The sequence below is a fragment of the Ictalurus punctatus genome, chromosome 11, assembly GCF_001660625.3.
Source record: "Ictalurus punctatus breed USDA103 chromosome 11, Coco_2.0, whole genome shotgun sequence".
Lineage (NCBI taxonomy): Eukaryota > Metazoa > Chordata > Actinopteri > Siluriformes > Ictaluridae > Ictalurus > Ictalurus punctatus.
In genome coordinates this window covers 13,462,359-13,478,479 of record NC_030426.2, presented here as the reverse complement: position 1 = coordinate 13,478,479, position 16,121 = coordinate 13,462,359, and the positions used below count along the sequence as shown (strand labels likewise).

At 39.5% G+C, this 16,121-nt stretch overlaps 1 protein-coding gene across 1 annotated transcript; it reads left to right on the top strand.

The window, feature by feature from the left end:
* The first annotated feature begins 4,273 nt into the window (after positions 1 to 4,273).
* On the top strand, positions 4,274 to 15,178 carry prkcda (protein kinase C, delta a). Its single transcript, XM_017479967.3, has 18 exons — positions 4,274 to 4,427; positions 7,633 to 7,761; positions 7,838 to 8,037; positions 8,115 to 8,181; positions 9,424 to 9,583; positions 9,797 to 9,828; positions 9,946 to 10,031; positions 10,120 to 10,249; positions 10,339 to 10,439; positions 11,305 to 11,389; positions 11,479 to 11,609; positions 11,788 to 11,961; positions 12,095 to 12,186; positions 12,282 to 12,344; positions 13,246 to 13,384; positions 13,576 to 13,764; positions 13,936 to 14,064; positions 14,161 to 15,178. Exons 2-18 carry the CDS (start codon positions 7,653 to 7,655, stop codon positions 14,317 to 14,319), a joined length of 2,046 nt encoding a protein of 681 aa, XP_017335456.1. The 5' UTR covers positions 4,274 to 4,427; positions 7,633 to 7,652; the 3' UTR covers positions 14,320 to 15,178.
* The last annotated feature ends 943 nt before the right edge of the window (positions 15,179 to 16,121 follow it).

Sequence of the window (16,121 nt, the reverse complement as noted above, 5' to 3'; positions counted from 1 at the left end):
CTCAGTGGCTCTTACAGTTCTATGAACAAAAAAAAGACTTTTTAAATATCATGAGAATAAAAGTATCTGGCTATAATAGAAAAACAAGGCTTTCATTTTTCTAGATATGTTGCATAAGTAAATGTCAAGGAGAACAGGTTAATATTGTGCTTATGATACATACATGTAACAAAACCTTATAATGAACCTATAAAAATTGTGCGATAGAAAAGATCTTTCACTTACGGGTGTGTATGTGTGGTGTGCTACACAAGTATGTAAACCAAAAGACAGGTATGTACTTACAAGGCAAATGAGTTATGACAGGGTTAAATAAATGGAGGAGAAATGGACAGAGTGTATATGAGTATGAGAGAGAGTCAAAAATGGAAAAAGGGAGGGCAGTACTGTCAGAATGACATTGTCCTGGCATTTCTGGGTCTTTAAAATGCCTTAAGTTCATCTGCATTGCAGTACAGAAGGTGGGGTGTGTATTTTTTCTACAGGTAAAACCCAGTTTGTTCCTCTGCTCATATAGTACTGGCAGTCCCACACTGTTATTTATTGTTACATGTGGGAACACCACACTACATGCATATTAGTAATGGCTGGGTTTTTTGTACCACTTGAAACAGGTACAGCTAAGACCAAACACCTGACCTGATTTCAGTGGAATAAAGGTTATGACACAAATCTACTGGACATTTTAAATCATTTATTTAAATTGTTTTAATACCTAACTGTCCTCCAAATAGCCTAGCATTCTGTAATACAGTCTAGGCACCTGGCCTGTGGATGTAATTTTGAAGATTTTTTCCCCCAGTCCTTTGTGGAGAGACCAGCAATTCTACAGAATGGAGGAATGCCTTCAAAGATATATATTTTTAACCTACCTTACTGCATGTAGCCATTTTCTGTTTTATGAACATTTTGAGGTTTTCCTTCTAGTCATGTTACCCAATGGCTGACTCATGCACAAACCAATGTTTTTTTCCAGCCTAGTTTGCCCTGACCCTTTGCTTGATCAAGAGCATGCTTCAATTTTATTCTTAAAATATACTCTATTTCAGACATCTATTTGAGTCTTTTGCTTCTTTTTGCTTTCCTGACCCTTCTCTGGCATTGAGCTGAGGAACTATTTCTTGTCCTCATTCGGAGCAGCAGAGAAGGGGAGCTGGCTTCTTCTGTTGAGAGTGTGCAACATCAGAGACAACATCACTCATTGGCCCTGCACAGAATGTTTAGAGAATACTCCAAACTGTGTGTCGATGAATATGTGTTCAAGTTAGGGATTATGTAACACTCAACATTTTACTAGGTAAATGATATATGATATTATATATTAAACCCAGGTTTCCTAAAGAACTGCCTATCATCATTTTCTTGTATGTGAATGGGACAGGGCCATTTGAACCCAGGCATGGTTTGGACTCAGTTTCAAGTTTTACAATCTTGTGATGTTGTTGCACAGCTTGCTCAGAGCAGACATCTACACCTGTTTAAATGTTCGGATGCTGTCAAAGTTATGCTTGTATACTGTTTAATTCCAATCATACTGTTTTCTATTATAAGCAAAACAGAGTGAGTTATTTAATACAGTGCTGCTGGTTCAGCTGGGTAGCAGATTTGAAAGCCAAAGCAGCCCCCTTACCACCCCCAGTCTTGTGCCAAATATCTAATGCTCGCTCGCTCGCGCTCTCTCTCTCTCTCTCTCTCTCTCTCTCTCTCTCTCTCTCTCTCTCTCTCTCTCTCTCTCTCTCTCTCTCTCTCTCTCTCTCTCTCTCTCTCTCTCTCTCTCTCTCTCTCTCTCTCTCTCTCTCTCTCTCTCTCTCTCTCTCTCTCTCTCTCTCTCTCTCTCTCTCTCTCTCTCTCTCTCTCTCTCTCTCTCACAGATTGCGCATTGCTCACCCACACACTCAAATCTAGGCCATACACTCCAGCACTGTGGACATGCAGGGACTAAATCAGGACAATGCTGCTCACACACAGTAAAAGGAACATTTTTACACCAACAAAATTACTCACTAATCTGATATTCTTAGAGAGAATTTGTTCATATATATTGTAAAAAGATTCCCCATCCAGACACATTCTGCACGCTCAATGTTCATCGCAGTTGCATTAAGCAAATGAAACTCCAACGGGGTGTAAATTTTTAAGCCTAGCTTTGAGAATTGTAATGACACTTCAAAGTTCATCAATGACTGCCCTCTTCACTCTCAATAAAGATGTCATGAGCATGCACCTACATGCACTTTTCCATACTTGCAACTTGCACTGATTCTGCAGTGTGTCAAGGTTCTATGACATATGGAGAAAAGAAGAGAGAAAAGTACATTATACACACACACACACACACACACACACACACACATTATATATATATATATATATATATATATATATATATATATATATATATATATATATATGAGTGTGTGTGTGTGCGTGTGTGTGTATATATATATATATATATATATATATATATATATATATAGAGAGAGAGAGAGAGAGAGAGAGAGAGAGAGAGAGGACAAAATGGATGGCTTATTTTCTTTAATGCTAGTGAGTTAAAGCAGCATGAGCATGATATCATTAGTTAAGTTGCTTAGGAGTTCTCAAACCTTGATCAGGGTCCTCGGTTCAACCCTGAGCTCAGGCTATCGGCCAAGTTTTAGTGTTCTCTCCATGAAGCATTATACTCCCAGTGTCCATGTGGATTTCCTTTGGGTTCTTTGGTTTTCTCCCACTTTCCAATAACATGATGATGATGATACACACAGTATCTCACAAAAGTAAGTACACCCCTCACATTTTTATAAATATTTGATTATATCTTTTCATGTGACAACACTGAAGAAATGACACTTTGCTGCAATGTAAAGTAGTGAGTGTACAGCTTGTGTAACAGTGTAAATTTGCTGTCCCCTCAAAATAACTCAACACACAGCCATTAATGTCTAAACCACTGGCAACAAAAGTGAGTACACCCCTAAGTGAAAATGTCCAAATTGGGCCCAAAGTGTCAATATTTTGTGTGGCCACCATTATCTTCCAGCACTGCCTTAACCCTCTTGGGCATGGAGTTCACCAGAGCTTCACAGGTTGCCACTGGAGTCCTCTTCCACTCCTCCATGATGACATCACGGAGCTGGTGGATGTTAGAGACCTTGTGCTCCTCCACCTTCTGTTTGAGGATGCCCCACAGATGCTCAATAGGGTTTAGGTCTGGAGCCATGCTTGGTCAGTCCATCACCTTCACCCTCAGCTTCTTTAGCAAGGCAGTGGTTGTCTTGGAGGTGTGTTTGGGGTCGTTATCATGCTGGAATACTGCCCTGCGGCCCAGTCTCCGAAGGGAGGGGATCATGCTATGCTTCAGTATGTCACAGTACATGTTGGCATTCATGGTTCCCTCAATGAACTGTAGCTCCCCAGTGCCGGCAGCACCCATGCAGCCCCAGACCGTGACACTCCCACCACCATGCTTGACTGTAGGCAAGACACACTTGTCTTTGTACTCTTCACCTGGTTGCCACAACACACGCTTGACCCCATCTGAACCAAATAAGTTTATCTTGGTCTCATCAGACCACAGGACATGGTTCCAGTAATCCATGTCCTTAGTCTGCTTGTCTTCAGCAAACCGTTTGTGGGCTTTCTTGTACATCATCTTTAGAAGAGGCTTCCTTCTGGGACAACAGCCATGCAGATCAATTTGATGCAGTGTGCGGCGTATGGTCTGAGCACTGACAGGCTGACCCCCCACCCCTTCAACCTCTGCAGCAATGCTGGCAGCACTCAAGTGTTGTGAAGCACTATACTCCCTGTGTCCATGTGGATTTCCTCTGGGTTCTCTGGTTTTCTTCCACTTCCAAAAATATGCTGGTGATATAAAACAAAACAAAACAGGATAACGTGATTACTGAAAGTGAGTGAGTCAGCTGTGTTGTCAAGACAGAGATGAGATGGCAAGAGTTATTTAAATTACCAAAAAGAGCAGGACTACAGGTATGTTATTATGTGTGGGTGTGGCCACAAGGGTGGTCAACTGCTGCTTTAGGTTGGCAGCTGCCAGCCATGTGTCCACGCTCATTACAGAATACACTAACCAACACACCTGTAATCCTGCACTATTTTATTTATTGATTTATTTAAGCGAAAATGGACCGGGAGAAAGCTCAAAGAAAATAACGAGAAACTGCGTCCAAAACCACATATTAGCATACAAAGTAGTCTGTCATAATCGTACACCACCTGTGGTTTGCACACTTTTGAACTAAACAGTAGTGTTTAGCGGTTTAGGACGCAGCCACAGAAAGAGCGCGAGCACCTGGGCGACGTCACTCCGCCCCACTTTGTCCTCGAGCGAGCTGCACTTCCTCCAGTGCACAACGAGACAGCAGGCGCAGGGGAGCGGGGAAGACAAAAACCTCTCTATTGGAAGAGCGGTAAGTCGGAAAAGAAATGTTATGACCGCTTTTGAATTCTACAGGTTTTGTGATAATGTAACGATATTGAAAGTGCGGAAATCTTTCCTCTCTGAGTGAAGGCTGTAAGCTCCTCTGTCTTCAAGGACTTCTTCCTCAGAGCTGGGTCGCAGTTTGTGTTCCTTCAGCTGGGCTGAACTATATACATGCAAACACATCTATCTATCTATCTATCTATCTATCTATCTATCTATCTATTTATTTAAAACATTTAAGAATTGTCCTAAAGTTGTTTGTTTAAAAAGAAAAAAAAAAGAAAAGAAAACCTCTTTAAGAGCCATGTCATACAACTTGTGGCGCAAAGAAATCTTTGAAAATAGAAAATGTTTTTAAACTGCTCAGGTGATTTTGCTCACTCCATGGTGTAAATAGTGAGCTGCCTCTGCGTGCAGTTTGTCCAGAAACCCTTTTCGTCCTTTCTGTTTGGCAAACCTGGACTGTGTGCACCTAAACTAAACTGCATTTTTAACATTATACATTTTTTAATTACATCCGAATCACACCAAAACACCTGTTTCACTGGTCATGCGTGGACTTGAAATGTTTAGGTGCATAATATATATAGAGTGTAAAAAAATCAAACAGAGAAGGACAGATAATGATTAATATTGAGATTAATTGACTTTATGGTGGAAAGACAGATGAGCCGTATTAGACCTAGTACCGTTTACAGCGTTGATGTTGTAGCTTGCAGCTGTCCGGAACAAACAAGCTGCAATAAACTGCTGTATGTCTTGTTGCTGCACCTCTAACTATTCCTCCAACACCCCACTCTACAATATGTGTTGTACGATTGCCTTAATGTCGGGTTGCTGTGGAGATCAACATCCTGTTTCTGTGGTTGTGTCTCACATCACCACAGTATTGGGCCCACCATAGCGACTTCCTCTCTACTTTCTCTCGCGCGCGCACACACACACACACAATATGTTGTCCGCAACATTTTGAACCGTCATGATTTCATCATATGATCAGAATATTGCTTATTGCTTTGCAGATTTGGAAATGCTCTCTAGCGTGTCCGCTTTTCATTAGTGTTTAATGTGATTGGGTTAAAGAGCAAGCTGACTACATTAACACATACACACATTAAGGATTTTGCTAGCCAGTTACACTTGATACTGTACCTCTGAAGTATTGCAACTGAGGGTAGTTTAGAACGATTGCTGGGCGATGTACAAAAGCATCCACTGCTTGACATTTTGCATTTGCACACTGTTAGGAAAAAATATATTTGGTTATCTAGGGAAGTTCTGTGTAGAACCTAACAATAGTGTTTTAAAAAGCTTCCTTTCGGAAGCCACAACTCCTTAACTATGCTATGTGTCTAGCCACATCACGCCACCTTGCCGCTGATTATTTTCCTATAACGACACACCCTGTTAAGTTTTATTCCTTACATATCACACATTTATCTGTTGTCTGCATAGGTCTGCTTTTATTTGCTAGCCTTGTCTGTTGCTTCTAGACAAATGTCACTATTGTTGCTTTTTCTCTCTGTATGCTAATGCAGTTGGTTAAATGATCCCAGGTCCAACAATGAATACTGATTTTATAATCAAGTGCTGAATAGTATACAAAAGCACTGACGTGCCAGCTGCTGTTTGGGACGCCGCTCGGGACACGAGTCACGCTTCTCCTTATTGCGTATAGGATTTTGTTGTTCTGTCTCACCTGTGTGTAGGCAGGTGTGTAGTCTCTTAAGAGCTGTGAATATGCACCCAGGAATAGTTTGCATGTATGAGGGTGGTGAGTAAGAAGTTTGGAACAAACTAAGCACTTGTGTATCTGACCATTGGAATTCTCATCTATATACACACACTTGGATTCACAATCACATACACACACATGCTGTATATTTGTGTACTTTCTGATTGTATAGACTGTAAGGTGCTCCAAAAACACCTTTCTGTCCCTTTTGTTTGAGAATGTTTGAGCACAGACTCACATGGAACATGATAACCTCACCTGCCTACACAATGCCTTTCTTTTTTCGCTTTGTTGTTCGCCATCTCTCTCTCTCTCTCTCACACACACACACACACACACACACACACACACACACACACACACACACACACACACACATATTTCAGCATGCATAGAAACACACCATTCCTCCACACATTCTCATTCACTGGTATGCTGTCTGTTCTCTGAAGTCAAATATCCTAAAATAGGTGTGCGTGCTCATTTTTCCTGTTTTTTTTTTTCTTTTATCTTTCTTTCTTTTTTCTTTTCTTTTTTCTTTTTCACTGACTCTGGTGTAAGTGGAATGCACTTCCAATTCCAAGAGGCATGAAGCACTGGAATGATTTAACTTGCTTAGGTGTTTGGAGTTCAGTGTGTTTGGACATGTCCCTGGATAAACATCTATAGCAGTGTGTGTGCAGGAATTAGTGGGTGTATATATTGCCTATTAATTTATTTTGAATGTTTTTTTTTTTTCACCAACCCCCTTCTTTGGGGGGGCATTACCATTGTGACTTTTATTAAATTTACTTCATTCATATTTGTGGACATGTTATACTTCGTATTTAAGGGTTAGTTTGAGTGAGTGGTGGGTGGTGGGTATAGGGTGTAACAGATAGAACCGTCAATGAGACAAAATAGTACACCAGACTAGACCGGGGTGGGGGATTTGGTTTGGGGGTATCTTGCCTATCTAAATGTAGACTGGGTTGTACACTTTAAGATATGTTCTCAGTGATATCTAATTTTGTTTTAGCTTGTGCACCCTATGACCAGCTGAAATACTGAAATACGTGGCAATGCCCAGCTCGGTTCTGTACTGTTACAGTGTAGTCCTTGATCCAGTCCAGAGTCCTCTGAAGAATGTAGCATTGAGAGTGTTTGTGTGTGTATAAAAGCGTGTATCAGATTTCCTCTTAGCATTTCAATATTTTAACTTAATAAACAAGGAAGACAATCCCAAACCTTGCTTTCTACATTTGCCATATATTAGGTTTTGAGACAGAACAAACGGCCAGTTTCTTATATAAGGATGCTGATCATTCACTCTAGGTATTGTTTGTGCATTTTTTTAAAGCACAGTGGGTGTGGTGGCTACTGTGATTGTCCAAATAGTCTTCCATAACTGGGTGTTTCTCAGAGGTTGTGAAAGTTGTGCGCTAGTTAAGTATCAGTTTGTGTTACTCGTTCACAGGTTGTGTGTGAGCAGTCACCATGGCCCCCTTCCTGAGGATCACCTTTAATGCCTATGAATTTGGTGTCTTGTCTCCCGTGGCCGAAGCGCCGTTCTGTGCAGTCAAGCTGAAGGAGTCGCTTACCACAGGTGAGTGGGTGTGTATGTGTGAGTTTTAGTCACTGGTGGATTTCCTTCCTCATACATGATCCCTCTCTCTTGCCAGACCGAGGGAAGACGCTGATTCAGAGGAAGCCTACCATGTTTCCTGCTTGGCGCTCCAGTTTTGATGCACATATTTATGAAGGACGCGTCCTCCAGGTTCTGCTTATGCGCACTGCTGACGAGCCGTTAGCAGAAGTCACACTTGGTGTGTCTGTTCTAGCAGAGCGGTGCAAGAAAGCCAATGGCCGTGCAGAGTTTTGGGTATGCGTGTGTGTGTGTGTGTGTGTGTGTGTGTGTGTGTGTGGAGGTATATCTTAACCCATTCTGTCCATCATCAGGTTGATCTGCAACCTTCAGGAAAAGTGATGATGTGTGTTCAGTATTTCCTGGAAGATATGGACGCAGGTGAGATTTAGTGTGTAATGGTGTGGGGGGCATCAGGGGTGTTAGCTAGATTGTTGATCATCCAAGGCTGAGCCCAGATTGTTCTCCATCCAAAAACTTTTACAAACATACTTTTCATGCATTTTCTTCTTGCATGTGAGGGCTGATTGCTTAAAAAATGTGAATATTGGACAAAAAGTTGGATTTATCATAAAATGTGTCTCGATGTTATTACTGTTTGTAGGACTACCAGACCGATAAAATCTCAAACTTTTTGGATATCTAATGCGAGACTAGGCTAGTTTGGTGTTACTCGCCAAGTGGAAGCACAATTAAGCTATCGTTGTATGGGTTTAGCTGCTACATTGCCATGCAAAGTATGTTATCTGTCCTTATGTTCTGCTCATATCATGTTTACGTAACTTGGAACTCATATAGACGTGTACACACTTTGTTTTCCTGCTCAGCATGAGAGGATGTTAGTGTTTCAGCTTCAATCCCTGTACTAGTAAAAAAACAACAACTAGTATATCTATTTTTCCTCACACATTTATTGAATGTCAGAGCTAGCATTTGGCAGAACTGAGACCTGTCAGCTAATAAGACACTAGCATTTCCACGTTTTCCTGTAAACACTGTTTGATTGGTCTCACCTCCGTTCAGTATAACAATATGAGAGCACTGCTGTCTTCTTTCACTGATGATCAGTTACGTAGTGACAATCGGACAATCCAAGTGGAGAATTATTTGGGCCTAAAGAAAAAAATATCAGGCCAGGTTACACCCCTGGGGGACAGAAGTTTTGCTTCTCACAAATGTTTTCATTAATCACGTCTGTACATGTCTGCCCTATACCATTCCTTCTTACTTGGTCTTTATTCTGTGGAAATTCTCTGCGCATTTCTAATCTGTACATAGATTTACCACTCATCACTTTAACATCGCAATGTTTCAATCGAAAACAGAAATAGTTTTTCTTTCTACATCACAATGGGTTGGAGAGACCTCATGTTGTTGCTAGCTGTGCGGTTTCTTTCTTTGTAGAAACCTCATTAGGTTAACTAGCATTCTTCATCGAGATGGCTGGGGTAAAATGGCTGGGGTCTGACAGCTGCACTCCAGGAAGAAGGAGGTGCCACTCTGACAGGAAATTATTAGCTTTGTGTCTGATTGTTTCTGATCACTAGTTCAGATGAAAAGAGGAATTTGTTTTGGGGTTTTTATGGCATTTCTCTTCTACTCTCCCTTTTCTCTGCTACTCAGAGTTTCGTCATTCGGTGGGGACAGAGGAAGAAGCTCCGAATCTAAATCGGCGTCGGGGAGCCATTAAACAGGCCAAAGTTCACTTCATCAAAAACCATGAGTTCATCGCCACCTTCTTTAGACAACCCACTTTTTGCTCTGTGTGCAGAGATTTCGTCTGGTGAGGGTGTGTGTGTGTGTGTGTCTTTGGGGGGGGGGGTGAGCGATCCTACTGTAACAGTCAAATAAGAGCATCTATGAAAATTTATATTTACACTGCCTACCCATTAGGGAAAGGTAAAATGGTATAATGTTATGGTAGAATGATGTAAAAATACAATAATGAGTATAATATAATGATGTAATACTGAATTAACTGTCTTTTATCTGTCAGGGGGTTGAACAAGCAGGGATACAAGTGTAGACGTAAGTATTATTATCTGCACACATTCTTTCCAGTAATGTGGTGGTGTGTTTTTTTTTTTTTTTTTTTTTTTTTTGTTTTTTTTTACTTTCAGTTATTTTTTTTGTTTCTTCTGACAGAATGCAATGCAGCCATTCATAAGAAGTGTATTGATAAAATCATTGGCAGATGCACTGGCACAGCGGCCAATAGTCGTGACACTGTGGTATGTGTAACATTCTCAGCATGTAGACTGTTTAGTTTTATCATTCCGATTACATAACGGTGTGTGTTATGTTTGGATGTGTGCTCAGTTTCAGAAGGAGCGCTTTAAAATTGACATGCCACACCGCTTTAAGACCTACAACTACATGAGCCCCACCTTTTGTGACCACTGTGGGAGTCTGCTGTGGGGTCTTGTCAAACAGGGACTGAAGTGTGAGGGTGAGCAAGACCTCATGAAGTATATTTATGCATGCGCATGCATGTGTGTGTTTTATTCTGAGTGGTTCTGATTGTCACCATTTTCCCAGACTGTGCTATGAATGTACATCATAAGTGCCAGACTAAAGTGGCCAACCTTTGTGGAATCAACCAGAAACTATTGGCTGAGGCTCTCACTCAAGTCAGCCAGGTGGGTGGGTGTGTGTGAGCCCATCTTTATTGTCTAAAAAAAGTTATTAAAATAATGTTTTCAACTTATTTTAATCTGTATCTAAAGCATTTCTAGTGTATGTGGCATTTCTAGCAGTGATTTTGGACAAGAAGTTGGACACCATGTTGAACTTAACACTAATGGAAGAATAAGGGCAGGTGTTATGTAACACAATATTACAGTTGTTTATAATTTGCATCAGCATGTAATGCAAATTAAAATCTATAGCTATGACAGCCTAACAGTCTACCTTAAAACAAGACAGACGAATCAACAAGGTTATGTAATTTTATGCAGCGTTCAAGCCTCAAAGCATTATTGTAAAAATAGTTCTTGTTGTTAATGTTTTTCCCAAGCTTTTATACATAATTACACCAAAATTGAGACACTGCAGTTAGTAAAGCGTAAGCACAAATTCATGCCTCTCAAAAAGCATACCATGTCTAAAATTCAGAGGATATTTAACATGTGCGCTCAACTAAAGAATTCATGAAAGTATTCCACAATAATACAGTGGGTTTATGTTGTTGTTGTAAATATTCACCTATATTAGGTTTCCACACAGGGGTTATTGTCTATGCAAGCATAACTTTGACGTCTTTCTTTGTAAATAATTTTGCATACTATATTATTTATTATATATTTTTTTATTTTGGTTATTTTATTTTTTGTTTATTTTGGTTATTTTGTATAAACTCATGACACGTGATCCCAATTATGTCTATTTCAGGTCCAGGTTGTAAGACTACAAATGTAGAAAAGTTCAAGGAAGAAAAACTTAAGGCACTGTACATGTTTTGCATAAATGTTTATTCACTACCCCAAATGTGCATTTCCCTCACAGAAGTCCACGAAGAAGTCTGAAGCGAACACACAGGATCCTGGAGTTTACCAAGACTTCAACAAAAGCCCAGGACCTGATGTTTCTGGTCAGTGCATGTGTCTAATAATTTATGATTGAGTCAGTGATTAATCTAGTAGAAATAATTCTAATGATAACGATGCTGATGCTGTGTAGATGGCCCTCTATATAGTCATGTCTGGGAAGGGTCAAGTCCTCATCCCCCACCTCGGATCACGCACCAAACACGCATCACAGCCGAGCAGTTCACCTTTCATAAAGTCCTGGGCAAGGGAAGCTTTGGCAAGGTATTGCCTCTTTATGTGCCTCTGACTCTCTTTATTCCTTCTCTCAATCTTCACTTTCATCGGTATATCTCACTTACATCTTTCCTGTTATTCACCAATTGTTCCATTTCTCCTCCAGGAAGTGTATATCTTTTCTCTATTCATGTTTTTCACACAGTGTCATGTGTGTCTCTCTCAGGTGTTTTTGGCCGAGTTAAAGAACAGTGGGGAATGGTTTGCGGTGAAAGCTCTAAAGAAAGATGTGGTGTTGATGGATGATGATGTAGAATGCACCATGGTGGAAAAGAGGGTGCTGGCTCTGGCCTGGGATAATCCATTCCTTACACACCTCTACTCCACATTTCAGACCAAGGTAAGACATGTATTAGATCCATATAAGATCCATCCAATATTAGTCCATACATCTCCTGCTGTGTATACCGTTTAACTTTTGTTATTGTCCTTCATTAAGAACAATAAGGTTTACTAAGCAATCTGTATGCTAGGAGCACTTGTTCTTTGTGATGGAGTATCTGAATGGAGGAGACCTGATGTTCCATATACAGGAAAAAGGACGTTTTGACCTCTACAGAGCCACGTGAGACAAAAACACAGACATTAAAAAAGTATTCATACAAAATATGCTTTTGGCTGTGACAAGTCTAATACAATCTTTTCTTTCCTTCACTGTAGATTCTATGCAGCTGAAATTGTATGTGGATTACAGTTCCTGCATGGAAAAGGGATCATCTACAGGTACATCTGAAGAATTTCATTTCAAAACAGAGTATACACATTTATCCGAAATTGTGGTAATTAATGTTTTATATATATATATATATAAATCATATATATATATATATATATATATATATATATATATATATATATATATATATATATATATATATATATATATATCTCAGACAGAAAAATTCTTGAATCTTACTCTTAAAATTTCTTTAAGACACATTTATGTAACTATTTTGCTAACTCATATTTGTCTAGAAACAAATTTTTAATCCATCCTAAACAGAATCCCATAGTGAATATCTAACATGCATTTAGACGTAAAAAATAAATAGTGAATAGAAATGGAAAATGTCAAAGTGTCTTGTATATAAGAATGTGGGAAAAAATATATAGTTGATTAAAATGAAATTATATACACAAAGTTTAACTACAATTGTATTGTTAGATTATAAACAGCTTTCTGAGTCAAATAGATTTAAAAGCTTTAAATTCAATAGTTAGCTTTAATATTTCTCACTACGCTGGATTGCCTCTCCCAAACTGAGCTGTTGATCCGTTAACTTTTCCTTCTTGCATGATAATCCATGTAGGGCTGCTTTAAATAGATCATCTCATCTATCGTTCCAATAATTCTTTAACCTAATTAAACTAAACTGATAAAGGGTTTTTATTTTATTTTTTTAAGTTCAGGGCTTTCAGTGAGGTAGTTGATATGAACAGGTTAGGTAAATAAAACTCAGGCGCAGGGCTGACATGACAAATAACATGTTTTGCAAAGAACCCGATAAATGAACATATTTGCTTGTACATGTATGTAGTGATTGATGAGCATTTGGTTCCACTGATGAACACACAAGGTGAGAATTTGGATTATACACCACTGCATTTCCTTTCTCCTTCATAGGGATCTGAAGTTGGATAATGTAATGCTAGATGGAGAGGGTCATATAAAGATTGCTGATTTTGGCATGTGTAAGGAGAAGGTCTTTGGAGACAATTTTGCCACGACATTCTGTGGAACCCCAGACTACATTGCCCCAGAGGTATGGAAAAGGCTCCAGGTGAAATTACTGAAGACGTCCGTGTTCTCTTCTGTTACAGTGTGTGTGTGTGTGTGTGTGTCTGTGTGTGTCTGTGTGTGTCTGTGTGTGTGTGTGTCTGTGTGTGTCTGTGTGTGTGTGTGTGTGTGTGTGTGTGTGTGTGTGTGTGTGTGTGTGTGTGTGTGTGTGTGTAGATCTTATTAGGTCAGCAGTATTCATTCTCTGTGGACTGGTGGTCATTTGGTGTGCTGGTGTACGAGATGCTGATTGGTCAGTCCCCATTTCATGGTGATGATGAGGATGAACTGTTCGAGTCAATCCGCATGGACACACCTCACTACCCCCGATGGATCCCAGTGGAAACCAGAGACATGCTAGAGAGGGTACATATAAACACACATGATTGTGTAAACATGAATGCTCATATTAATATATTACACTGCTGTACTGGAAAGCTTGCATAAGTAAATTAAGTGATTAGATTTTCTTAATTAAAATAAGGTAGCCTCATTTCACAGATTACTTTTTTTTTCCCTTCCCTTTTACAACTATAGTTGTTTGAGCGGGACCCTTCTCGCCGTTTGGGTATTGTGGGTAATATCCGAGCTCATCTGTTCTTTAAGTCCATTAACTGGTCTGCTTTAGAGAAGAGAGAAATCGAACCCCCTTTCCAGCCGCAAGTGGTACGATCTATATTTTATCACAAATATGAAGGCTAAAATAATCCTTTTGTTCCCCTCTTTATCATGCACGTGATTCCTGTTGTTTCCTGTTTGCAGAAAGCTGCCAATGACTGCAGTAACTTTGACCGGGAATTTTTAAGCGAGAAGCCCCGCCTCTCTCACTGTGAGAAAGGTTTGATTGACTCAATGGACCAGAGCGCCTTTGCTGGCTTCTCATTCATTAATCCAAAAATGGAGCACCTCTTGCAGAAGTGACGGACGATACACCTCCGTTACTTCGCATGTGAGGAAATGGTCTAGTGCGGTTATAATGTTAGCGTTTAGAGCCAAAATGTTTCTGTCACAAACAGGTCCACTAGCTCTACTTTCTCAGTATAAGGTTTTCGAATCATGGATATTTAGACTGCAACATGTTAGTTAAATGAATTTTAAACACTGAAGCGTTGCATCACGTTCCTTCATTAAGATAGGTGGTTTGGAGGTGATAACTAGACCTCCAGGTTAGGTATTCCATTTTTTGGCACACCCTTACAAAGTCTATGTAGACTTAGCTTTATTAAGTTAGTTCTTTTGTCAACAGTAACCCATTTATTACTTCATTAATCATGTGTGCATAAACACTGATAATGTTTTTAAAGACATAAGGTTAGATGTTTGGATGAATAAAAAATTGAAGGGAGGAGGAAAGGACACAAGCATTTAGATTATTATACGTGAAGGTTACTAGGCTCTTTTGTGGTGTTGTATAGCATTGTGCTATGAGTTTGTAACTTTATGTATATGTGCATATGGTGTATGTCATGTTGTGCAAACAGATTCAGTCCTTGTGTACGTGTGTATTATTAGGAATTAAGTAAATAAAACCATGGATTTTAATATGTATAATAAGCAAGCATGTTTGCGCACATGTCTAACCTTAACATAAGCACAACATGAGTGTGAGTCTTATACTGTAACCTGTAAATTATGATGTGTGTGTGTGTGTGTGTGTGTATATATATATGTATATATCTATCTGGTAGAGACGCTCTTGGCTTGTTGTATATGCATATTGTTGCATTTAAATTTAGTTTATTATCTGCCATTAAACATGAGCACATGATCAATCATAAAATGCTCTGCATTTATTGTAATTTGATTGGTTGGAGCTTGATTCGAATGGTACTGTTGACTGGTACAGAAGACTGCATAGTGCGTCACCTGACATGCCCAATATCACTTTTCAATTATTTTACTTCTCAATGCTAAAGTTGATGAGGTAACGACATCATAATTGGGATTTTTATCATCTCTTCCATTTATCCAGCCACAGTAACCACTTTATCCTGCTCAGAATCATGGTATCTGCTGGCAGTGCTGGGTGCAAGCAACAGAATTCACTCCCAGATGGCACACCAGTCCATCACTGGGCACCATGCATACACATATTCATACCTAGGGGCAATTTAGCACCTACCTGCATGTTTTTGGGAGGGGGAGGAAACTCAAATGAGCACGGAGAATATACAGAACCCCACACAATCAGTAACCTGAGCTCATGAATGAACCAGGCATCCTGGAGCTGTGAGGCAGCCAATACTTCCCACCGTGCCACCATGCTGCCCTTATAGTGTCTCTTTACAAAAACGAAAACGTTTTAAAGAAAGCATTTCACTTGCTAATAAATAAATAGAGCTTTAAGCAGATATATTTATGGCTCCTGTTCTTATTAAGATCTTACTGAATAACTGACCAGCCTGTATATGTTCATAAATAAAACAGTCATGAAAACACACACACAGGCCTACACAAATCTACTCACACATGCACTCAGATATGCACTTATAAAAACTGCATATGAAGGAAGCAAATTACTGTTGTATTTGCATTTTTTGTTTACAATCATATAAGTAATAAACTGTTTTCATTTGTTCGCAATAACCAGTTTTACTGTCTAGCTGTACAGACTACACATTTTTTTTACTGATAACTATCTGACAGTCAAATAGCTTTGGGGGTTAAGAATTTTTTTTTTACTTTCTGCAACATGCATAGACAGAGAAGACATGGTTTAATGT

Excerpts from the sequence above, each read along its gene's own strand:
- prkcda (XM_017479967.3), top strand. The coding sequence starts at position 7,653 with ATGGCCCCCTTCCTGAGGATCACCTTTAATGCCTATGAATTTGGTGTC. Across the intron at positions 9,584-9,796 it reads GTGTGCAGAGATTTCGTCTG|GGGGTTGAACAAGCAGGGAT; the intron begins GTGAGGGTGTGT and ends TTTATCTGTCAG. Across the intron at positions 14,065-14,160 it reads CCCCTTTCCAGCCGCAAGTG|AAAGCTGCCAATGACTGCAG; the intron begins GTACGATCTATA and ends TCCTGTTTGCAG.